General features: G+C 42.1%; 1 protein-coding gene across 1 annotated transcript in view; it reads right to left on the bottom strand.

Moving 5' to 3' along the window:
* Positions 1 to 24,483, bottom strand: part of BUB1 (BUB1 mitotic checkpoint serine/threonine kinase) — an 85,340-nt gene that overhangs the window by 36,438 nt on the left and 24,419 nt on the right. Inside the window, exons 10-16 of the mRNA XM_073628052.1 lie at positions 19,230 to 19,570; positions 18,885 to 18,937; positions 18,670 to 18,795; positions 15,810 to 15,926; positions 13,323 to 13,422; positions 4,861 to 4,933; positions 2,347 to 2,527 (exon numbers count right to left, since the gene is read on the bottom strand). Of these exons, the coding sequence (XP_073484153.1) occupies positions 2,347 to 2,527; positions 4,861 to 4,933; positions 13,323 to 13,422; positions 15,810 to 15,926; positions 18,670 to 18,795; positions 18,885 to 18,937; positions 19,230 to 19,570 (991 nt within the window). The remainder of the gene's footprint in view (positions 1 to 2,346; positions 2,528 to 4,860; positions 4,934 to 13,322; positions 13,423 to 15,809; positions 15,927 to 18,669; positions 18,796 to 18,884; positions 18,938 to 19,229; positions 19,571 to 24,483) is intronic.

Raw genomic sequence — 24,483 nt, 5'->3', positions numbered from 1 at the left:
AAACCAATGGGAGTGTCAATACAAAGTTAATGACATCCCCAGACTGGTTCGCAAATCACAGTGCAAACTGTGAATTCGGACACCCAATGCGATCTGATTCTGGTGCGGACCGAAAAAAAGGGTCCTGCGCGACTTTGGTCCGAATGCGAGGCAAATTCAGCAATACAATTTGAATTTGCATCACACAGACATTGCATGTGATTTGCACAGCAGTGCGATGCAGCTCACCGGTGTGAATGGAGCCATAGAGAAGTAGGGAGAAAGAGAAATGGAGAGACTACAGAATTCTGGGGGGGGGAATCTCTATAGCAACATGCATTTTATTAAAAAACATACAAATCCCATGTGTTTAAGTGTATACATATGTGAAATATCATTTAAAAACAAATTGTGTAGCGTTATGGATGAGACTACTCAAAACAATTCCCTTATCAATTAGTATGTGGAAAAAAATAAACACAGCAAACAATTTCCCAATAATCCTCCAATAGTGATTAGTGAAAAAAAAAAAAGAAAATTAAAATTCAATGTTTAGTAACGCTGATATATCAGGGCACTTCTCAGACCTCTTATAAAGGGGGAGGGGGGGGGGGGGGCATATCATTGTTGTAGTATGTGTGTGGTGTGCTGAAGAGGGATTTTTTTCTGGTCACTTTTGGAGGATTATTGGGAAATTGTTGTACGTGTGTGTGTGCGCGTGTGTTTGTGTGTGTGAGATTTGGTTTCCACATACTAGCGAAATGTTAGCACACATGCCAGCCCTCCTATACAGGCACAAAGGCAATGATTCATGGGACTTGCAGTTTCTTATTAGCTCAGTGAACTACAATCCCAGAAGGCATTGCCAGAAGAAGGTAGTAGAAAGCAGGAAGGAGACGCTTTCCGTGCATTTTTGGAAACGACTCACAAAAAAAAAAAAAATGGGATATCCAGAATACAGGGGCAAGTAATTTTTTACCAAAAAAATAATATGCACATTAAGATTGTCATCAGTGTTAGACACAATTTATATAGGAATTAGATATTTAGTGCCGAAGGTGAACTTAAGCTTTTAATAACATCACCGCTTCAATAGAACTTATTTTTTTTTAGCTTGTCCAATGCTTCAGTTCAAGTTCTCAAGTTCACACCTCTGAATACAAAATTACTAAATGTACAAATGATACAGTCAGCCCATGTTTAACCACTTCCCGCCCGCCCTATAGCGGATTGACGTCCGGGAAGTGGTTCTGTTATTCTGACAGACGCGATTAGAGGAGAGCCGATCGGCGGCTCTCCTGGCGGGGGGGGTCTGTGCTGATTGTTTATCAGCGCAGTCCCCCCGCAGATCACCACAGTGGACCACCAGGGATCGCCACTAGGACCACCAGGGAAGGGGCAACATGTGGATGGCCAGGTGTGTACCCCATGGCCATCCACATGTGCCCAGTGTGCCAAATCTGTGCCAGTGCCCACAAATGGGCACTGATTGGCACCATTATGTTGCAGTGATGCCCAGCAATGCCACCCTTAGGGGCATCACTGCAAACAAGCAGTGCCATCAGTGCCACCCAGTGTCTATTCATGCCACCTGTCAGTGCCCATCCGTGCCCATCTGTGCCAACTATCAGTGCCGCCTATGAGTGCCCATCAGTGCCGCCTATGAGTGCCCATCAGTGCCGCCTATGAGTGCCCATCAGTGCCGCCTATGAGTGCCCATCAGTGCCGCCTATGAGTGCCCATCAGTGCCGCCTATGAGTGCCCATCAGTGCCGCATACCAGTGCCACCTATCAGTGCCCATCTGTGCCGCCTATCAGTGCCCATCAGTGCCGCCTATCAGTGCCCATCAGTGCCGCCTCATCGGTGCCCGTCAGTGAAGCCATATCAGTGCCCGTCATTGAAGAAGAAAATGTACTTATTTACAAAAAAGTTTTAACAGAAACAAAGAAAAACTTGTTTTTTTTTCAAAATTTTCGGTCTTTTTTTATTTGTTGCGCAAAAAATAAAAACCGCAGAGGTGATCAAATACCCCCAAAAGAAAGCTCTATTTGTGGGAACAAAATGATAAAAAATTTGTTTGGGTACAGTGTAGCATGACCGCGCAATTGTCATTCAAATTGCGACAGCGCTGAAAGCTGAAAATTGGTCTGGGCGGGAAGGTGTCTAAGTGCCTGGTATTGAAGTGGTTAAGAAATGTTAGTATTACAACTCCTATAACTTTTGGCCATAATGGTTACTGCAAATAGATCTGAAATGTAGAGCTACAGAAAGCCTAAGTTTAAACTAACTAAGCAAGTAACTGTGTACAAAACGCACTCTAAGTCCTATTATACATGAACATGTAAAACATGGAGTTTATTCTCTACCTTTATCCTCCAGGATCTTCCAGTTTTGCTCAGGCTGCTTGCTGCTAGCGGGCGTGGATGCAAATCGAGCGGATAGTGCAAAGTCTCCTGTATTGTTCGGACAGGGGGCCAGTGTTTTGTTACATCGAACAGCCCACACAGTGCAGTCATCTACCAGAGATTCAGCAGCTTTCACCTCTTCCTATAAAACGGTGGTAGATAAACAATAAGTTAGCCAACATTTTACAACAGACAATTGCTACTTTTAATATTGTTCTGCCAATCAATCAGAAATTCCGGCCATTACTCTGCTTAGTAATACCTGCTGCTATTCCGATTAAACTAGCAAGTGCATTCCAGTCACTTCTATGCTGTGAATGTTAAAGTAGCCCTAAACTCAGGTTTTAAAAATAAAATACATACAGTATTCTTAAAGAGGAAGTAAACCCTGATGGGTTTTACTTCCTCTTTTGCTCCCTGCAAATTAAAAGCATAATGGGCTAGTATGCATCGCATACTAGATTTACCTTCACTTACTGTACTATAGCCAACACAGGAAGTGAGAGGAAATCCCCGTAAATGAAGGGAATTCTTTGGGGAACCCCATGCCACTAGAACTAGTGTCCCCTTTGGAAGTTTTCCCCTCTATTATTGTTCTGGGGACAACCCGGAATCTGGGAGTTTCTTTACTTTCACCAATAATGGTAAACAGGTAGATTTACCATCCTCTATTTATCCTAACAGGATAACAGACAATAGTAACTTAATAGGTGCTCTAATCCATCTCTACTCTATCCAAAACTATTAAAAAAAAAAAGTTTTGCCTTTAGATATACTTGAACTCAAAAGTACCTGATTGTTCTCTGCCTCTCAATCTCCAAGTTCCCTTTTTAAGGCAGCTGTGATCCAGTTTCCTGTAAAAGGGTTGACTAGGTTTGTTCTCCATGGTCCCACAAAGTAAGAGTGTAAGTCATCCTCTCTCACACCTGAGGATGGACCATGGACAATTGGGATGCTACTGTGCCTATAGCAGTGCACATGACTGCAACCAATATATATGGTTTGTTTCAAACAAACAGAAATGAGGGGAGGAAAAAGTGAGGTTTGGGAGCTTGCAGAGGATGTTACAAGGGGGCAGAAAAAAAAACACAGTAAGAAGATTTCATGAAAAATAGATTACAGGGCCAATAGGTAGTGAATGTGAATTATTTTTGGGAAATAAGTATATTGTTTAGTGTCATATAAAAGTCCAACTCCAGCATGGGCAAACATTTGACTGTTTAAATACTGCCCCACGTACATATACTGCGGTAGGGTGGCCCTTAATCGCAAAATCACCTACCTGTATGTGATTTTTTTCTCTTTGGCTCTAGGGTTGTGACACAGCGAGAGCCAATCAGCGGTTCCTGCGGACCCGATGTCCCCCAGAAACACGGCTATCAGCCCGAGAGAGGCAGAACGGCAGTCTGCCGATGTAAACAATGCAGATCGACGTTATGCTTGTAATGAAGACAGGTCTTGTATTTCTGCCAAGCAGGAACACGGATCTCCGTCTTTCTACAGTTAAATCATCCCCCATACAGTAAGAAAGCACACCCAGGGAACACATTTAACCCTTTAATCGCCCAATGTTAACCCCTTCCCTGCCAGTGCATTTTTTTTTTTTTTTTTTTTTTTTAGCACGGATCACTGTATTTGTGTCACTGGTCCCCAAAAAGTGTCAAGTGTCCTATTAGTCTGCAGCAATGTTGCAGTCCCAAAAATTGCTAATCACCGACATTACTAGTCAAAAAAAATAAAAAGTCCATAAATCATATAGTTTGTAGACATTATAACTTGCGCAACCCAATCAATATACGCTTATTGGTGGGTTTTTTTTTTTTTTTTTTTTTTTTTTAATAAAAATATGTAGTAGAATACATATTGGTTTATATTGATGAAGAAATTAGATTTTGGTGTGGGTTTAGGGAATATGGAGATAAAATGACAATATAGAAACATGTTACAGGTGATTACGACTTATAAACAGGAGTCATGCATCACTTTCTACCTTACTACAGAGACATTATAATAGAAATAATGGGACTTCACAAGATAAAACAGGAATTATTGTTTTTGCCAGTCTTACAGGCAGGCTTTTTTTTTTTTTTTTTCTTTGTTACTGACACTGCCTTTATATAAAGTAAATTACAGAGAATACACTACCAACACAGCTGTGCTGCAGTAAAACGACGGAGTAGCCTTGAATCAAAACTAGGTTTACCAGGATACAAGCAAATCAAATGCATTGCTATAAAAAAACTCTACTCTGTTTGCATCTCATTAGATGAGGGTCAACAAGTTAGTGAGTAGTAACAGGGCCTGTTACTCCTAAAGGCTAAAAAGAGCAGCAGTCTAGCCATATACTCTGAAGGCGGCTTCGTGTATTCTCAAATAACTGCATTTTCATTGACAAAACAGCAGTATACCATCTCAAATATTATTAGCGAAATAATTGTGCCGATTAGATTATTTGGTCAGTGAACTGGAACTTACACTTTTAATAGTAGGTCTGAGTGCAGGGCGCTCTCCAAAAGTCTTCACCTCTGTTGGTTTGACTTTAGAAGGCCTGCAAAAGAGAGAGAGGGGACAGAGGGGGGGGATTGGGACAAGATAAAAATCAGCATACAACTGAACAAGCTGTACATGAAAAAAACCCACCAGAGGCGGTTTGGTTTTCTTTCCTTTAACCCGTGGTTGCAGGAAAGAAAAATCACTCGATTAAGTTATTGACTTGCAATAAGCATGCATGGTGGGAGCTGTCTCTTCATAGATCACACACTGTATGCTTGTAGGATAATAGACACTAAAGCCGGCCATAGACAGTTCGAACCATGCATGGGCAACTAGCGGCTATAGTTTATAGCACTAATCACTGTGTGTTCTCCTCCCGCCAGGAGAACACAATAGCTCCACAGGAAGGATTCCTCCATCAACCTGTCAGTGTTGACTCCGAAGAGTCAGCTTCCACCATGCATGCTTATTGCAAGTTAATAACTTAATAAAGTGTACATAAGCCAGAACAAAGAACTTCTCTCATTTACTTCCTTTTGGTCTGTTTGATATATATACCTGTAGAAGCATTTTGTTCTATTCTTTTGATAAATGCAGAACACTTCCTGTGTTATTTCAAACAGCCCTCTAAGTTCTTACCTTGGGGCTAAAGAATGCTTTAGCCTTTGTGATGCAGAGATCTGAGAGTTGAGAGCAGTTGGTAGATTGGGGGGGTGGGGGGTGTGTGGATCCCTGGGAGAGCTGACACCACTCAGTCCACAAAAATGTTGCGTGTTGTCAGCCCACGTACTGTACCGTGCAGGTTCTTTAAAGTGTAAAGCATATGGGAACATGCAACATACTTTTTTTTTTGAGGCCAGAATAAGGGTAAGAGTCATGGAGCCCTGCACCTTTTTTTTTTTTTTTAAAGTGGAGGTCCACCCTAAAAAAAAAAATTTAAAAAAATAAAATAGCAATAAAAAAATTCCTAAAAAATTGGGAGGAAAAAAAAAAAAAATTTAACTCACCTGAAATGGCTGTTGCTAGGCAGTCTTCCTAACCTGCCTCTCCCTACGCCGCGGTGATGTTCAGTCTTCTCCTTCCCGCGTTGTCTTCTGGGGAATATCATCTTCACGGTGTGAACACATCGCGTCCCATTCACAAAGCGATGCGCGGTAGGAAACGGGCAGTGAAGCCGCAAGGCTCCACTGCCTGTTTTCCTTAGTTGGAATGGCGGTGCTGGGACCTGAGAGCTGAGGGACGGGTCGGCCTCGGGCAGCCGTCATCGCAGGCACCCAGGACAGGTAAGTGTGCTTATTAAAAGTTACAGTGTTTGTAGCTGCAGACTTTTAAATTTTTTTTTTTCCCGGCCGGAACACTCCTTTAACCACTTAAGGACCGCCTAACGCCGATTTACGTCGGCAAAGCGGCACGGGCAGGCAAAATCACGTACATGTACGTGATTTGCCTTCCGCGGGTGGGGGGTCCGATCGGACCCCCCCCGCCGCCCGAGGCGGTCCCGTTCTGTTCCCCGGCGATCCGAGATGAGGGGGAGGCCATCTGTTCGTGGCCCCCCCCTCGCGATCGCCGCCGGCCAATGGGAACATTCCTTTGCTGCTGTATGCTAAACAGCAGCAAAGGAAATGATGTCATCTCCCCTCAGCTCGGTATTCCGTTCCAGCGCCGAGGGGAGAAGACATCAATGTAAGTGCACAACACACTACACACACAGTAGAACATGCCAGGCACACAAAACACCCCGATCCCCCCCCCGACCCCCCCCCAATCACCCCCCCCCCCCTGTCACAAACTGACACCAGCAGGTTTTTTTTTTTTTTTTTTTTTCCTGATTACTGCATAGTGTCAGTTTGTGACAGTTACAGTGTTGGGACAGTTAGTATTACCCCCCTGTAGGTCTAGGATACCCCCCTAACCCCCCCTAATAAAGTTTTAACCCCTTGATCACCCCCTGTCACCAGTGTTGCTAAGCGATCATTTTTCTGATCGCTGTATTAGTGTCGCTGGTGACGCTAGTTAGGGACGTAAATATTTAGGTTCGCCGTCAGCGTTTTATAGCATCAGGGACCCCCATATACTATCTAATAAATGTTTTAACCCCTTGATTGCCCCCTAGTTAACCCTTTCACCACTGATCACCGTATAAACGTTACGGTTGACGCTGGTTAGTTCGTTTATTTTTTATAGTGTCAGGGCACCCGCCGTTTATTACCGAATAAAGGTTTAGCCCCCTGATCGCCCGGCGGTGATATGCGTCGCCCCAGGCAGTGTCAGATTAGCGCCAGTACCGCTAACACCCACGCACGCAGCATACGCCTCCCTTAGTGGTATAGTATCTGATCGGATCAATATCTGATCCGATCAGATCTATACTAGCGTCCCCAGCAGTTTAGGGTTCCCAAAAACGCAGTGTTAGCGGGATCAGCCCAGATACCCGCTAGCACCTGCGTTTTGCCCCTCCGCCCGGCCCACCCAAGTGCAGTATCGATCGATCGCTGTCACTTACAAAACACTAAACGCATAACTGCAGCGTTCGCAGAGTCAGGCCTGATCCCTGCGATCGCTAACAGTTTTTTTGGTAGCATTTTGGTGAACTGGCAAGCAAGCACCAGGCAGCGTCAGGTTAGCGCCAGTAGCGCTAACACCCACGCACGCACCGTACACCTCCCTTAGTGGTATAGTATCTAATCGGATCAATATCTGATCCGATCAGATCTATACTAGCGTCCCCAGCAGTTTAGGGTTCCCAAAAACGCAGTGTTAGCGGGATCAGCCCAGATACCTGCTAGCACCTGCGTTTTGCCCCTCCGCCCGGCCCGGCCCACCCAAGTGCAGTATCGATCGATCACTGTCCCTTACAAAACACTAAACGCATAACTGCAGCGTTCGCAGAGTCAGGCCTGATCCCTGCGATCGCTAACAGTTTTTTTGGTGGCGTTTTGGTGAACTGGCAAGCACCAGCCCCAGGCAGCATCAGGTTAGCGCCAGTACCGCTAACATCCACGCACGCAGCATACACCTCCCTTAGTGGTATAGTATCTGAACGGATCAATATCTGATCCGATCAGATCTATACTAGCATCCCCAGCAGTTTAGGGTTCCCAAAAACGCAGTGTTAGCGGGATCAGCCCAGATACCTGCTAGCACCTGTGTTTTGCCCCTCCGCCCGGCCCAGCCCAGCCCACCCAAGTGCAGTATCGATCGATCACTGACACTTACAAAACACTAAACGCATAACTGCAGCGTTCGCAGAGTCAGGCCTGATCCCTGCGATCGCTAACAGTTTTTTTGGTAGCGTTTTGGTGAACTGGCAAGCACCAGCGGCCTAGTACACCCCGGTCGTAGTCAAACCAGCACTGCAGTAACACTTGGTGACGTGGCGAGTCCCATAAGTGCAGTTCAAGCTGGTGAGGTGGCAAGCACAAGTAGTGTCCCGCTGCCACCAAGAAGAAGACAAACACAGGCCCGTCGTGCCCATAGTGCCCTTCCTGCTGCATTCGCCAATCCTAATTGGGAACCCACCACTTCTGCAGCGCCCATACTTCCCCCATTCACATCCCCAACCAAATGCAGTCGGCTGCATGAGAGGCATTTTCTTTATGTCCTCCCGAATACCCCTACCCAACGAACCCCCAAAAAAGATGTTGTGTCTGCAGGAAGCGTGGATATAGGCGTGACACCCGCTATTATTGTCCCTCCTGTCCTGACAATCCTGGTCTTTGCATTGGTGAATGTTTTGAACGCTACCATTCACTAGTTGAGTATTAGCGTAGGGTACAGCATTGCACAGACTAGGCACACTTTCACAGGGTCTCCCAAGATGCCATCGCATTTTGAGAGACCCGAACCTGGAACCGGTTACAGTTACAAAAGTTAGTTACAAAAAAAGTGTCAAAAAAAAAAAATATATATATATAAAATAAAAAAAAATAGTTGTCGTTTTATTGTTCTCTCTCTCTCTATTCTCTCTCTATTGTTCTGCTCTTTTTTACTGTATTCTATTCTGCAATGTTTTATTGTTATTATGTTTTATCATGTTTGCTTTTTCAGGTATGCAATTTTTTATACTTTACCGTTTACTGTGCTTTATTGTTAACCATTTTTTTGTTTTCAGGTACGCCATTCACGACTTTGAGTGGTTATACCAGAATGATGCCTGCAGGTTTAGGTATCATCTTGGTATCATTCTTTTCAGCCAGCGGTCGGCTTTCATGTAAAAGCAATCCTAGCGGCTAATTAGCCTCTAGACTGCTTTTACAAGCCGTGGGAGGGAATGCCCCCCCCCCCCCCCCCACCACCGTCTTCCGTGTTTTTCTCTGGCTCTCCTGTCTCAACAGGGAACCTGAGAATGCAGCCGGTGATTCAGCCAGCTGACCATAGAGCTGATCAGAGACCAGAGTGGCTCCAAACATCTCTATGGCCTAAGAAACCGGAAGCTACGAGCATTTTATGACTTAGATTTCGCCGGATGTAAATAGCGCCATTGGGAAATTGGGGAAGCATTTTATCATACCGATCTTGGTGTGGTCAGATGCTTTGAGGGCAGAGGAGAGATCTAGGGTCTAATAGACCCCAATTTTTTCAAAAAAGAGTACCTGTCACTACCTATTGTTATCATAGGGGATATTTACATTCCCCGAGATAACAATAAAAATGATTAAAAAAAAAAAATATGAAAGGAACAGTTTAAAAATAAGATAAAAAAAGCAGAAAAATAATAAAGAAAAAAAAAAAAGCACCCCTGTCGCCCCCTGCTCTCACGCTAAGGCGAACGCAATCGGCGGTCTGTCGTCAAACGTAAACAGCAATTGCACCATGCATGTGAGGTATCACCGCGAAGGTCAGATCGAGGGCAGTAATTTTTGCAGTAGACCTCCTCTGTAGATCTAAAGTGGTAACCTGTAAAGGCTTTTAAAGGCTTTTAAAAATGTATTTATTTTGTTGCCACTGCACGTTTGTGCGCAATTTTAAAGCATGTCATGTTTGGTATCCATGTACTCGGCCTAAGATCATCTTTTTTATTTCATCAAACATTTGGGCAATATAGTGTGTTTTAGTGCATTAAAATTTTAAAAAGTGTGTTTTTTCCCCAAAAAATGCGTTTGAAAAATCGCTGCGCAAATACTGTGTGAAAAAAAAAAAATGAAACACCCACCATTTTAATCTGTAGGGCATTTGCTTTAAAAAAATATATAATGTTTGGGGGTTCAAAGTAATTTTTTTGCAAAAAAAAAATAACTTTTTCATGTAAACAAAAAGTGTCAGAAAGGGCTTTGTCTTCAAGTGGTTAGAAGAGTGGGTGATGTGTGACATAAGCTTCTAAATGTTGTGCATAAAATGCCAGGACAGTTCAAAACCCCCCCAAATGACCCCATTTTGGAAAGTAGACACCCCAAGCTATTTGCTGAGAGGCATGTCGAGTCCATGGAATATTTTATATTGCGACACAAGTTGCGGGAAAGAGACACATTTTTTTTTTTTTTTTTTTTGCACAAAGTTGTCACTAAATGTTATATTGCTCAAACATGCCATGGGAATATGTGAAATTACACCCCAAAATACATTCTGCTGCTTCTCCTGAGTACGGGGATACCACATGTGTGAGACTTTTTGGGAGCCTAGCCACGTACGGGACCCCGAAAACCAAGCACCGCCTTCAGGCTAAGGGCGTGAATTTTTGATTTCACTCTTCACTGCCTATCACAGTTTCGGAGGCCATGGAAAGCCCAGGTGGCACAAACCCCCCCCAAATGACCCCATTTTGGAAAGTAGACACCCCAAGCTATTTGCTGAGAGGTATAGTGAGTATTTTGCAGACCTCACTTTTTGTCACAAAGTTTTGAAAATTGAAAAAAGAAAAAAAAAAAAAAAAATGTTTTTTCTTGTCTTTCTTCATTTTCAAAAACAAATGAGAGCTGCAAAATACTCACCATGCCTCTCAGCAAATAGCTTGGGGTGTCTACTTTCCAAAATGGGGTCATTTGGGGGGGTTTTGTGCCACCTGGGCATTCCATGGCCTCCGAAACTGTGATAGGCAGTGAAGAGTGAAATCAAAAATTTTCACCCTTAGAAATCCTGAAGGCGGTGATTGGTTTTCGGGGTCCCGTATGCGGCTAGGCTCCCAAAAAGTCCCACACATGTGGTATCCCCATACTCAGGAGAAGCAGCTAAATGTATTTTGGGGTGCAATTCCACATATGCCCATGGTCTGTGTGAGCAATATATCATTTAGTGACAACTTTATGCAAAAAAAAAAAAAAAAAAAAAAAAAAAAAAGTGTCACTTTCCCACAACTTGTGTCAAAATATAAAATATTCCATGGACTCAATATGCCTCTCAGCAAATAGCTTGGGGTGTCTACTTTCCAAAATGGGGTCATTTTGGGGGGTTTTGTGCCACCTGGGCATTCCATGGCCTCCGAAACTGTGATAGGTAGTGAGGAGTAAAATCAAAAATTTACACCCTTAGAAATCCTGAAGGTGGTGATTGGTTTTCGGGGCTCCGTACGCGGCTAGGCTCCCAAAAAGTCCCACACATGTGGTATCTCCATACTCAGGAGAAGCAGCTGAATGTATTTTGGGGTGCAATTCCACATAGGCCCATGGCCTGTGTGAGCAATATATCATTTAGTGACAACTTTTTGTAAATATTTTTTTTTTTTTTGTCATTATTCAATCACTTGGGACAAAAAAAATAAATATTCAATGGGTTCAACATGCCTCTCAGCAATTTCCTTGGGGTGTCTACTTTCCAAAATGGGGTCACTTGGGGGGGTTTTGTACTGCCCTGCCATTTTAGCACCTCAAGAAATGACATAGGCAGTCATAAACTAAAAGCTGTGTAAATTACAGAAAATGTACCCTAGTTTGTAGACGCTATAACTTTTGCGTAAACCAATAAATATACGCTTATTGACATTTTTTTTACCAAAGATATGTGGCCGAATACATTTTGGCCTAAATGTATGACTAAAATTTAGTTTATTGGATTTTTTTTATAACAAAAAGTAGAAAATATCATTTTTTTTCAAAATTTTCGGTCTTTTTCCGTTTATAGCGCAAAAAATAAAAACCGCAGAGGTGATCAAATACCATCAAAAGAAAGCTCTATTTGTGGGAAGAAAAGGACGCAAATTTCGTTTGGGTACAGCATTGCATGACCGCGCAATTAGCAGTTAAAGCGACGCAGTGCCAAATTGGAAAAAGACCTCTGGTCCTTAGGCAGCATAATGGTCCGGGGCTCAAGTGGTTAAAAACACGGATGCAGTAGCTTCCACGTTTCGGTCATCTCAGATTCACTTTAAAGCACAAGTACATTGTATTTCGAAGTATCTTGCATGTTAAGTAATTATTGCTGTGTATGAAAATTTTTTAAACTCTTTCACGTGCCTGCTCTGCCATGATCTTGTTATATATAGCTATATTTGTACAGTAGCTAACGAATGGAACAACAATTTTGCACCCCATCTTGCAAGGCAATGGCATAATGTGCATCGCACATTATGAAATACTCACCTTGCAATGAAGCCCTCCAGCGCTGTAACACAGCTGAGAGGGCTAACATCTTCTCCCGGTCTTCCGGGTTAGCGCTCAGGGATATGCGATTGGCCAGAGCCCTGATAACGTCACTCCCATGCACGTACGGGGAGCCCACGGTTCCGGCACAAAATGCCAGACCTTCAGAGCGCATGCGAAAGTGACGTATCTTGCTGCATCCAGGGAGAATATCTCCTAAACAGTGCACGTTTAGGAGATATTCATTTTAGTTACAGGTCAGCCTTATTATAGGCTTACCTGTAGGTAAAAATGACCAAGTGGAGTTTACTACCACATTAACAGTTGTAGGGAATATATTGTGCAGAAATTGCATTCCTTTTAAACCAGACCTGCACTTTGAGAACCAGCAGTGAAATGCTGTACACCAGAGTATGTATATGTAAGCAAACATGTCTGCCCACCTAAAAATAATCAAACTATACATTTTATTTTTTGGATACATTTAAAAAAAACAAAACAAAAAACACAAACCTTAATTTTTACAGCAGCGAGCGCATGCTAGAATTAAACATGCTTAAGCTGGCCATAAGCGGATCAAGATTCAGACAGTTCAGCAGGGACCAGACAGAGTTAGATCCATCTATGGCCATTTTAGCAATCACCTTACGTTGAACAAGAATGTTTGAAAATTTTAATTCACTCAATGGATGCAGCCATTTGGCTACAGTACTGATTAGTATAGTCTGACAGCGGAGGAGTCTTCACCGTCAGACTACATACAATGGCACAGCGGAGAAGATTCGCCCATCCACCTTACTGGCTGGTTGGTTGAAAAAACCCTATCTATGGGCAGCTTTATTGGCTGCTAGTCTCCTATATATTTGATAAAATAAAATTAGTCCTGATCTATAAAACTGTTTTGCAGAAAAACTTTACAATACTACAACTTACTCATTCTGTTTAGCTGTATCATCTTCAAAGATGCAGAAAGCAGATGGCAATGCTGGAGGAAGATTATGTAGTCCCAGAAGGCCACCCACATCTGAATTATCTACAAAAGAAAAAAAATCATTACTCTTAAAAGTGCAACTCATCTTTCACGGTAAAAACAAAGACATACATTGTACGGATTTTAGCCAAATTCATCTCAGTCCTACCTGGTGCCATTTCTACCTAAACTGAAACATGGATTCCACTTTCCAATTCCTCCAGCTACTAATCACATTAGCAGTCCTGATTTCATAATAAACATAAAACTACTGGCTATAGCAGTGAGCCAATCACACAAGCAAGAGGTGACTTTACGTGGGGTGATTTGCACACACCACCCCATACATGGAAACCATGCTTGAAATACTTAGCCAGTTTTCCAACATATAGTTAGTTGGCTGCAGTTTGAACTAATACGTTTTTATTTTTGTTTGCTATTTTTAACATTAAAATCATGAAAAGGCTTGTGTGGCAACTATCTGCATTAAACAACAATCAAAGGGATAATGTAACCTTAAAGCGGGGTTCCACCCAAATTTTGAACAATATCTGTATGTATTCTCTTCCTTGCCTAGAAGCTGACATGCCGTTTAAAAAAATTTAAATCGCCGTAATTACCTTTTATTTTTCTATTCTTCTTTGCACTTCCTGGTTCTCCTCCCGTGGGAGTGGGCGTGTTTCTAGCCTCTCTCAGACTCCGCACAGACTCCTGGGAGCTAGTCTCAGGCTTCCCAGGATGCCACTGAGCATGTGTGGGAACGAGCAGTGAATGCTGGGAGCACAGCATTCACCACATCCAGGAAATAAATGCTTGTGGGCTTCAAATGCCCACAATAAAGATGGAAACCGCCTGCAGTGAATAATATAAGTTATTCTTTCCGACGAAATCTGACACAGGCGGACATATTACACACAATATGTGAGTATGTAATGCTGAGAAGAAAAGTTTGTGAATGAACTAAAAAAAACAAAAAAAAAAAACCATAGATAGGTGGACCCCCGCTTTAAGCCCACGCAAGGATAAATACCAACAATTTTTACAGTGATTCAAACAAAATTGTACAAAAACAACCAAAATAATAATGATATCAAAATGGTAAACTTGAGAGCTGCTCGTTATATAGCTACAGTAGCCAAAAAATGTTGGATCATGAATTAGTAAAAACACATTCTCACGTACACAAAAATAAAATAAAATTTTACCAAACTCATAAAAGTCCAGTGAACTATTGTGGTATTAACAGTGTTCTTTCCAAATATTCCAAACATTTGTGTCCACCAACACAAGGGTAATTTCACACCAACAGTGCCGCCTTTATAGTGTCTCCTCTTCACCAACATACAAGCACACAGCTCACTCACCAGAATCATTTGACCCCTATTACAGGTGGACAAATATCGCATTGGGTGACTGATATTCCACTCGCATTAGCATCCAAGGGTACACCATCAGTAGCAGCGCTCCTGTGCTTTTAAACTCGCGTGAAAGCCCATGTTCAGAAGGGGGCTAAAAGAGAAGCCTCTCATATTGCAGTATATCCAGGTTTATTAAAAATAAAATTAAAATCACACTTACAAGGTGTAGAATAAATCACAGCATTCAGAACATTCCAGGAAGGCCAGTTTACATTTTACCTGCGTTCCAATATGGCGGAAGTGGCGTGTTAGGTTAGTCCCACCCTAGGCACGTTTTGTCAGGAACGTCTGACGTCATCAGGGGGCCAGAGCCTACTGCATTTGTTATTCTCAGGCGGTCTCCCATCCAGGTACTAACCAGGCCCGAACCTGTTTGGCATCCGAAATCAGGCGTGTTCAGGGTGATGTGGTCGTAGGCAACACCTGATGACGTCAGACGTTCCTGATGAAAGGTGCGTAGGGTGGGACTAACGAGACATCACACTTCCTCCATATTGGAATGCAGGTGAAACAAAACGGCGTTCCTGGAATGTTCTGAATGCTGGTGATTTATTCTACACATTGTAAGTGTGATTTTAATAAACCTGGATATACCGCACTTTGAGAGGCTTCTCTTTCATCCCCCCTCGGAACATGGTCTGTCATGTGAGTTTAAAGGTGCAGGAGCGCCGCCACTGATGGTGTACCCTGAGATGCTATAGCTGACTGCCTGCAATATGGGTCAAATGGTTCTGGTGAGTGAGCTGTGTGCTTGTATGTTGGTGAAGAGGAGACCCTAAAAGGCACTGTTGGTGTGAAATTACCTTGGTGTTGGTGGACACAAATTTTTGGAAAGAACAGTTAATACCACAATAGTTCACTGGACTTTGAGTTTGTTATTTTAATTTTATTTTAGTGTAAGTGAGCGCAGTTTACTAATTCATGATCTGCATTATATACATTTTTTAAACAATTATAGTACTCTGAATCGGAAGCTAGAACACAATAGGCCAGGGGCCAACCAGCTTATCTTTGAGATGAAAAGAAACTTACTGTCATTTCGGCAAAGGGTCTCAAGATCAGGTTTTTTGGGATCTGTTGCTTCAAAAAGGTTTTCATCCTCTTCATCATCAGGTAAAGTAGATGTCTGGAAGATATCCATTATAAAACCTGTAAAGAAAATATAACATATCATGGAACTTAGCGAATAACCTCAAGGCATAAATTATTTTCAAAACTTTTTATTATTGGGTAAAGGAGAAATGTAAAAGCTTTCAATGAAGTGCTGCATATAGCAAGGTCAACCACCAAAAGTATGAGCTAGTGTAAAATTGGGAACTATAACATTATCTTCTATCCCACTGCAAGCCAATTAGGTACGTGTTTTTCGATTACATTTTTTCATGTGATCTAGGAAAAGAAACAATGATATCAGATAAATTTGCCTATTACATACTACAATTATACAGCCAGAAATTTCCAACTGCATGTCATAGAAATCTTGAAAGCTAAACAAGGGGTGGAGATTTGAGCAGTATTTTTTGTCAGTTTTCCTGCATCTGGTAGGGAAGATTACCCATATCATTGCCTTCTCTGCCAATCACACAACAGGAAGTGGAAATCTCTCCAAGATTAGGGAAATAACCTCAGAGAGCTGTCAAATATATAGAAAAGTGATGGCAGAAAAAGACCAAGTGGTTCATAGATTCTGACATTTATTTTACACCTAAACATTTAGGTCTGCAGAGACCTGTTGATGTTTATAATCACTTACTGTCAACTTGTTAAGCTTTTGGAGGTCTGGTCCAAGTTTTTACTACTCTCTCGGCAGAATACAACTCGCTCACATAGCCCTAGACATTGCCTCCTGCTGGTTGGATGTCATGCCCCTGTGTTCTTAGATTCATACTGAAAACACTGCCCTCCTGAACCTTATTCATACCCCAATGTATTTAAGTTTCCGTCAAGTCCACGCTTTGCCTTTCCTTTCAAGATGTTGTACTTATTAAAGTGATACTGAAGGCAATTTTTTTTTTCCATGTTAGGCTGGCCATACATTATACAATTTTACCTTCAACCAAGTAGTGTAAGTGCCTGCCTGATTGCATACAAATTGAAAGTGTTTAGGTTTGACCTCATTATATGGTGTTGATAAATCTAAAGGAAAATTGTATAATGTATGGCCAGCCTTATATTTAACTTCTCTGTGCAGCGGTTTTGCACAGAGCAGCCCCGATCCTCCTCTTCTCGGGTGCCCCAGCAGCACTCCCGGCCCCTTCCTCTTGCCAAGTGCCTCCAGAGTAAGCAACTTGCAATAGGGGCACCCAAACAGGCTCGCTCCCGAGAGACAAAGGCCCTCGTGCACAAAACCAGATTGCAATGGTGCCCAAGTATTAGGGGGGCTGCTACTAAGAGAAGGTTTTTTTTAGCTTTATGCATAGACTGCATGAAGGTAAAAAACGTTGAGCCTTTATAACAACTTTAACCACTTGCCTACTGGACACTTACACCCCTTAATAACATTTTGTAAATAAGTAATTCTTCTCCTTTACCGATGTGCGCTCATGAGGCTGCACTGATGGAAACTCATAGGCTGCACTGATAACCAGGACACCGATGATCAGTGCCCTGATTATTAGTGTAGATGTTCCCTTTCACACTGGCCGGTTACCGGCTCTCCTCACGCACTATCAGCGTGAGGAGAGGACTGCCGATAACTGGCAAATCCGGTTTACATCGTGATCAGCTGTGATTTGGACACAGCTGGTTACATGGTAAAGAGCCGGTGTGTTTGGCTCTCTATCCCGATCTGTGATCAGCTATGTCCGAAGGACACAGTGATCACAGAGCGCTCGCAATGGGTGCCGCAGGGAAGCGAGATCACAGGTGGACGTCAATAGACGCACTCCTGGTAATGTGTTACCGCGCTGTAGCCGTCATTCGGCTATAGCGCAGTTGTGAAGATGTTAAAGTATTTGTTAAGGTAAAGTTTTCTCCTCTATAGTTTCCTCCAATATATAACACCAAGCTCCCCAGTGCATGTTATTTATGCAAATATGCTGTATAATAGCTTACTTCAGAGCGCCGTTCGGCGCTCAGCTGACTGTCCGCTGGTCTCCTCTCCCGATCTGATCACTGCAGGGGGAGGTGCTGGGAAACCCCTGCTGACGAGAGGAGAGGAGACCGACGGGCAGTCACGTGAGCGGCGCTCTGAAACAAGCCATTATACCGCATATTTTTATAAATGACATCCTCTGGGGAGCTTAGTGTTACATATAAGAGGGAACTATAGAAGAAAAAAAATGGTTATTTTTACAGCAGGAAGGGGAGGATCAGGGAGCTGACAGGCAGGGAGGGGAGGGGAGAGGGGGAAGAGAGGACAGAGGAGACACAGAGAGCAGGGCTGCGGATGACAGAGGCACTTACTTGATAAATCGTGATCAGCGTACAGGGGGAGGGCAGAACCTGGCAGGATCAGCCAGGTATTTCTGGTGATACAGGGGGCCAAATTGCACGGCACAAGCACAGTGCTGTATAACATGCTTTAAGGGAAAAGGATCTTTTTTTTTTTTTTTTTTTTTTTTTTTTGGGGGGGGGGTTAACAAACGCCAAGTTCCCCCATCTCTCCTGAAAGAATAGGTGTCCTGTAAGATTTCCCTTCACCTTCTATTCCTACGACACATTCAAATTTTAGATTTTCAATCACCTTCTCTTCCCATGACAATGGCCTCCATTACAGAAAGGATGGGTTAATCTCCCCAGAATGGAAGCAAATAATAAAACCCCCGGCAGAGGTTCTAACCATTTCCTACTCTATCAAAAACTAATAAGAATGCTTTGGCTTATAAACACCCTTTAAATGTAACCTGTACATGTTAGCACTCTGTGGGGGTCATCAATAAGCAAATCTTACCCAGGGCTTCCTTTGTGTTCACTGTGGGCGAGGGAAGGACTCTAGATGGAGTTGCTTGCACATATCCTAGCGATGTGTTGGGGGTGACATGAGAAGTATTTGCTAAACAACCCGATGAGTTGGCTACTGCATTAGAGAAAGAACATAGAACATAAATACTAAATAACAAGGATAACAACGTATAAGGAATAGCTAGACAAGATCTACCATATTACCTTCCCTCATAGCAGGTTGTACCTTCTCCATATTGGCACTGGTGTTTTGAATCCTATGATAAATACACACATTGCATGAATTTGAAAGACAGAAAAAAACAAAAAAATAAAAAAACAAAAAAACGCACACACTTTGGGTTAGTTTACTAAAACTGGAGAGTACAAAATCTGGTGCAGGTCTGCACAGAGAACAATTAGCTTCCAGGTTTTTTTTTTTTTGTTGTCAAAGCTTAATTGAACAAGCTGAAGTTGGAAGCTGATTGGCTACCATAACACAGATGCACCAGATTTTGCACTCCAGTTTTAGTAAATCTACCCCTTTAAGTCTGTCATCATTAAACTTACATTGTTTTTTGGGTGTCAGAAAGTGAGGTTGCTGATCGTTCCAAAACAGATGATTGTTTAGCAAACATGCTGCCATCAGATGTTACAGGGGCTGGGTGCTGAGAATGATTCAACTCCTGTTCAACTCTTCTGCTAGTTTGGGCATCTAGTACTGGGACTTCAGGGCGAGATAATAGATGTCCAGATGAAGAGGGGTTGTACTGTGATGTGGAAATTCCTGGTGAAACTGATGGATGTGCCACAGAAGTCAGATCAAAGGGGAAGCGAGTAAATGGTCCTTCCATGTGTGACTGATTTTCATTCTGGACCGTAGACGTCCCTACAGGTGTCACCAAAGTCATCTGTTAGATAAAAAATAAATAAAAAGGTTGTTATGCATTAAAACATATAACACAAAAAGCTACAACTATTTAAAGTGTATGTCAAGTAGGGATGCACCGATACTATTTTTTTTAGTACTCGCCGATACCAATTACTGATACCTACCGCAACTGTTTTGTTTTCACTTCAGCTGTCAGCAATGGTACAAAGCATTGAAAACTTATTTACAAACGAAATAGATTTTTTTAATTTTGCACTTTTTCAATGTGAAACATAAATAAAAAAAAAAATTATAATATATATATATATATATATATATATATATATATATATATATATATATATATATATATATATATATATATATATATATATATATATTCACTAACAAAGCAAAAAAAAACCAAACACACACGTTTTCATTGTTTATACAATAGATGTGAAAAAAAAAAAAGCAAGAAAATAAATAAATGGAGGAGAATAGGGAGTTAAGGCTGATTAGAGTTAATTAAGGGTTAATAAGGGGTTAAATAGAGGAACATTTGTTCATCCCCTTGATCTGCAGATAAAGAAACGGAAAGGTACAAAAAGAAACAATGTTTCTTTTAATTGTAGTATTTCAGCACTGAGCAATATTGTTAATAAACATTGGCTGCTTTTTTTTTTTTTTTTTTTTTGACAGCTCCAATTACTGGACTTCTTTAACACTTCAGCTGTCAACAAGGGAGACCCACTTGAAGCTCAAAGAACCGAGCCTGAAAGTATCGGTTTCAGGTATCGTGCATTTGCATGAGTACCGATACTTGTGCAAATACTCGGTATCAGCACTGATGCCGATACTAGTATCGGTGCAACCCTAATGTCAAGCCAAATTTTTTTTTTTTTTTTTCCCCTTTTCAAAATCTTTTTTTATTGACAATTTAGGACAATTTAGAAACCCAAACTCCCAGGTACTTGATGCGGTCCACCCACTGAAGTGGGAGATTTGGAAATGCAGAAGCCTAAGCCTTGGGATCAATTGAAAAAAGTAGGGACTTATTCCAGTTAACTTTAAGTCCTGTGAGGATGGAATAAGAGTTTAACACTTGTAGTGCTCCTTGAAGGAAAGGCCTTACATCATTCAAGAATAACAATAAGTCATTCGTGTACAGGGCTACCCTCTCCTCCAGCCAGCCCACATACAGGCCTGAATGTGCGGAGAAGTACAAATCGCCTCAGCCACTGGTTCTATTGCAATGGCAAAAAAGGATGGGAGAAAGAGGGCAACCCTGGCAAGTGCTAAGCCAGAGATTTTTAAAGCAGAATTGCACTCTCTCAATCAGCATTGACTATTTTTAATCCTTATGATGCTAGCATTAGTAAAAGAGACAGGAAAGTATATAATATCCCCCCCCTAGTTACTTCCTGGTTTCCATGCCTAGGCAAACCATGTCATTCATCCCAGGAGTCTTCAGGAGGGGGGTTTTCCCAGCTAAGCACATCCTACCTGTTTTTTCCTGCTATCTGGGGCTCCATTGGAAAGATTTCCTCTCACTTCCTGCCCTGCTGATGTTTTTCTAAAAAGGAAGTGAGGGGAACTCTCCAAAAGGAACAGACCAAAAAAAAATACATAAATAAATAAATAAAAGAAGGAGGAATATGAAAAGGCTAAAACCCCTGTCAGGACCAGTTCCCACCACATGCAATCCAAAAACGCATGGAAAGTAGGTTATATGGTTTCCAACGGCATTAGTCACACCAGTGCTATCAGTTCCAGAAAAGAAAAAAAAAAAAAAAAAAAAAAAAAAAAAAAAAGGGGAGCTGCATTTTTTTCTGCACTGCACTGGAACGCGGTAAAACGCATAAAAAAAAATGCACCAGGCCCCAGTACAGTGAAAACAAAATGCATCCAGGTGTCCCTGTTGAAATTTTCCTCTCAATTCCCGATAGTTAAAACAGTTGCCAGCAAAACTGTAAGTAATGGGTTATCTCTCTAAAACGAAGCCCCAGATAGCAGTAGACCAAAAAAAAAAAAAAAAAAAAAAAAAAACAAAACAGACAGGAGTTCTAAGGCCATACATCAGTCGAATTTCAAAAGAATTTTCTTTCGATAATCTTTTATCCAAGAATCGTTCGTATTTCGCACTATTAGTGGGCTGCAGCAGCAGCCAATTTTCGTGTGGCCATCGAATTTGAGTAAAATCGGACATGTTGGAAATTTTTTGAAAAACGAAAGATTTTCTAATCAATGATGGGAGAATCGTGCGAGAAATGTAAATCAAAAAAGAAATGCACATGTGCAAGAAAAGAAAAGAAGATTCCCAGCCACGAAAATTATTTTCTGTAGCAACATGAGGTGAAATTGAAGACTTGGTTGGCCGAATTTCGAAATCAATGGTGGCACAATCAGATCACAAAACGCACACATTTTCTGATTTTCAAAAGAAAATTCTTTCGAAATTCGACCATGAATGGCCAGCCTAACTCTTCTGCACTGGATCCAAAGCTATAAAAAAGCTTTTACGTTTACCAAAAACCCTTTGGATTTTTTCCAATTTTGCCAACCTGTAAATACATTGGGTTTTGTTATATGCCATAGCAACTACATGACGTGATCTGCAGATGTATGGCATAGTCTTCTTTTATAATCCAATCATAGTGCTTAGAAGGTAGTGAAATGTATAAGTGTACAGGACACAATCTCACAGCGAATTGTGAAAATATATACCCACCCCTTTGTGTGCAACTACTGCAAATTTTATAAATCTATCAAGAGACAACAGGAAAACTAATCAGACTACTGCAATGACCTGTTAGAAACGCTCTGCCTACCCAAGAACGATCTGAAAATGTTCACTTACAGCAAAAATTATTACAGGCATCCCAGTTTCCCTCAAACATCTAACACTAGAAAGGATATGCCACCATTCATGAACAGTGATGGGAACTTTAACGTAGTATTAAACCCAAAAGCAAACATATTGCAGCGTACCAATTCTTAGATGAGATAGCTGCATTTGTTTTCTTTTTTTTTTTGGCTCTTTCTTCTATTTTCATCTGGTAATCCAGCCAGTAAGTCTGTTTTTCAAAAGAACAAGCTTTCTTCCAGATGTATCAGTTTCAGGGTTGAGACAAAGCATTTACTGCCTACAAGGGTGTTTACAACAATCATCTTTTATGTACTGTATGTAAAACCTTTATCTCAAAAGAGAAAAAAAACTGTTTGCCGTAGCGGCTTATAAAGTGTTCGCTCAAGTTCAGCTTCAATTTGTTAGTGTATCTAAATCTGCTGGTGCATTCAACACTCCCCTTACCACAGACTGAAAATGCTGCTCTCCAAACATGCCCCTCTGTGCCCTTTCATCCAGAGTGGGGGGCACTCTGACACAGGTGGTGCGTTACTGGCTAAAACAGGTGAACATACAGGGGGGAAAAAAAAAAAAAAAAAGACTAAAAAAAGAAAATGAATGCAGCCACATCTATGGATTGGTAAGCTGCAACATATTACGTTTTGGGTTTAGATACCGCTTTATTATGCTGTTCAGAGCACAAATTCATCTTTAGGCTGGGCTCACACTGCTGTGCAGAATGGATCACAGCAGGGGTCTGATGCATCCCTGTTCTCAGTTTCAGGGATGAGTCAGGCCTGAATTTTTGGCTGAACTCGGACCTAAAAACAGACCAGAAGACACACAGGACTCCTGTGCAATTCGGCTCCATTGAGAGCCGGTCACAGTCTCCTGACATGCAAATTGGATGTGGGGAAACACGCCTCCAATTTGCATAAGTGTGAACCCAGCCTTAAAGGGGTTGTAAAGGCAGAAGGTTTATGCATTAAGATAAAAAGCCTTCTGTGTGCAGCAGCCCCCCTCATAATTACCAGAACAGGGAAGGGGAGGCACCGACCTGAGCGTAGTATTAAAAGGATGACTTTAATAGGATAAGATTAAAAACACTTAGAAGATGTATGCTCGTCAAAATAAAGTGCAGTCCTGGCATTCCACATGACTCTGTGGGTCCCACCGCTGTTCTGGATAGCTGGAAAGGATTAAGCAGCTGGCTGGAATGGATCATAGTGTTTCTCCAGGAGCAAAGGAACCAAGCAGCTCAGAGCTGAGTGCTCCTTCTATTGGCCTTAAACAATGTTCATTCTTAGGAGGCCAATAGAAGGAGCAGTCAGCTCCGAGCGCGTAGCCTTTCATCACTGCAGCCCTGATTGACAAGATTCCAGCCCTGCCTAGGTCTAATCAGATGCCGGTGACATCACTTCCTGTTCCATGGTCCATGCTGGTCTGGAAAGGAACCAAGCAGCTCCACACAGACCAGCATGGACCATGGAACAGGAAGTGATGTCACCGGCGTCTGATTGGATCTAGGAATGAACATTGTTTCAGGCCAATAGAAGGAGCAGTCAGCTCCGAGCTGCTTGGTTCCTTTGCTCCTGGAGAAACACTGATCTATTCCAGCCAGCTTCTTAATCCTTTCCAGCTATCTAGAACAGCGGTGGGACCCACAGAGCCATGTGGAATGCCAGGACTGCACTTTACTTTGATGAGCATGCATCTTCAATCATCTTGTAAATGTTTTTAATCTTATCCTATTAAAGTCATTGTTTTAAAACCACACTCAGGTTGGCGCCTCCCCCTCCATGTTTTTTCCTTACATGTCTTGCAGAGTTCTGGACACACTCTGAAGGATGGCTGCCTTCCGTTTTAACCCTTAACACCCCTTTCTATGGATACATCACCATCCAGCTATTACAGCCACAGACTATACACCTAAGGATTACTCCATCTGGAGCATCAGATAAACACCGAGTATACTGCTCATAATTACCAGAGGCCCCTCTCAATCCAGCGATGTGCACAAGTGTCTCAGCCGTCTGAGATTCTCTCTCCTGATTGGCTGAGACACAGACGCAGCACCATTGGGTGTCGCTGCTGTCAAAGTCAGC

Source organism: Aquarana catesbeiana, linkage group LG04, assembly GCF_042186555.1.
Source record: "Aquarana catesbeiana isolate 2022-GZ linkage group LG04, ASM4218655v1, whole genome shotgun sequence".
NCBI lineage: Eukaryota > Metazoa > Chordata > Amphibia > Anura > Ranidae > Aquarana > Aquarana catesbeiana.
This window is presented reverse-complemented; position numbering and strand designations above follow the sequence as displayed.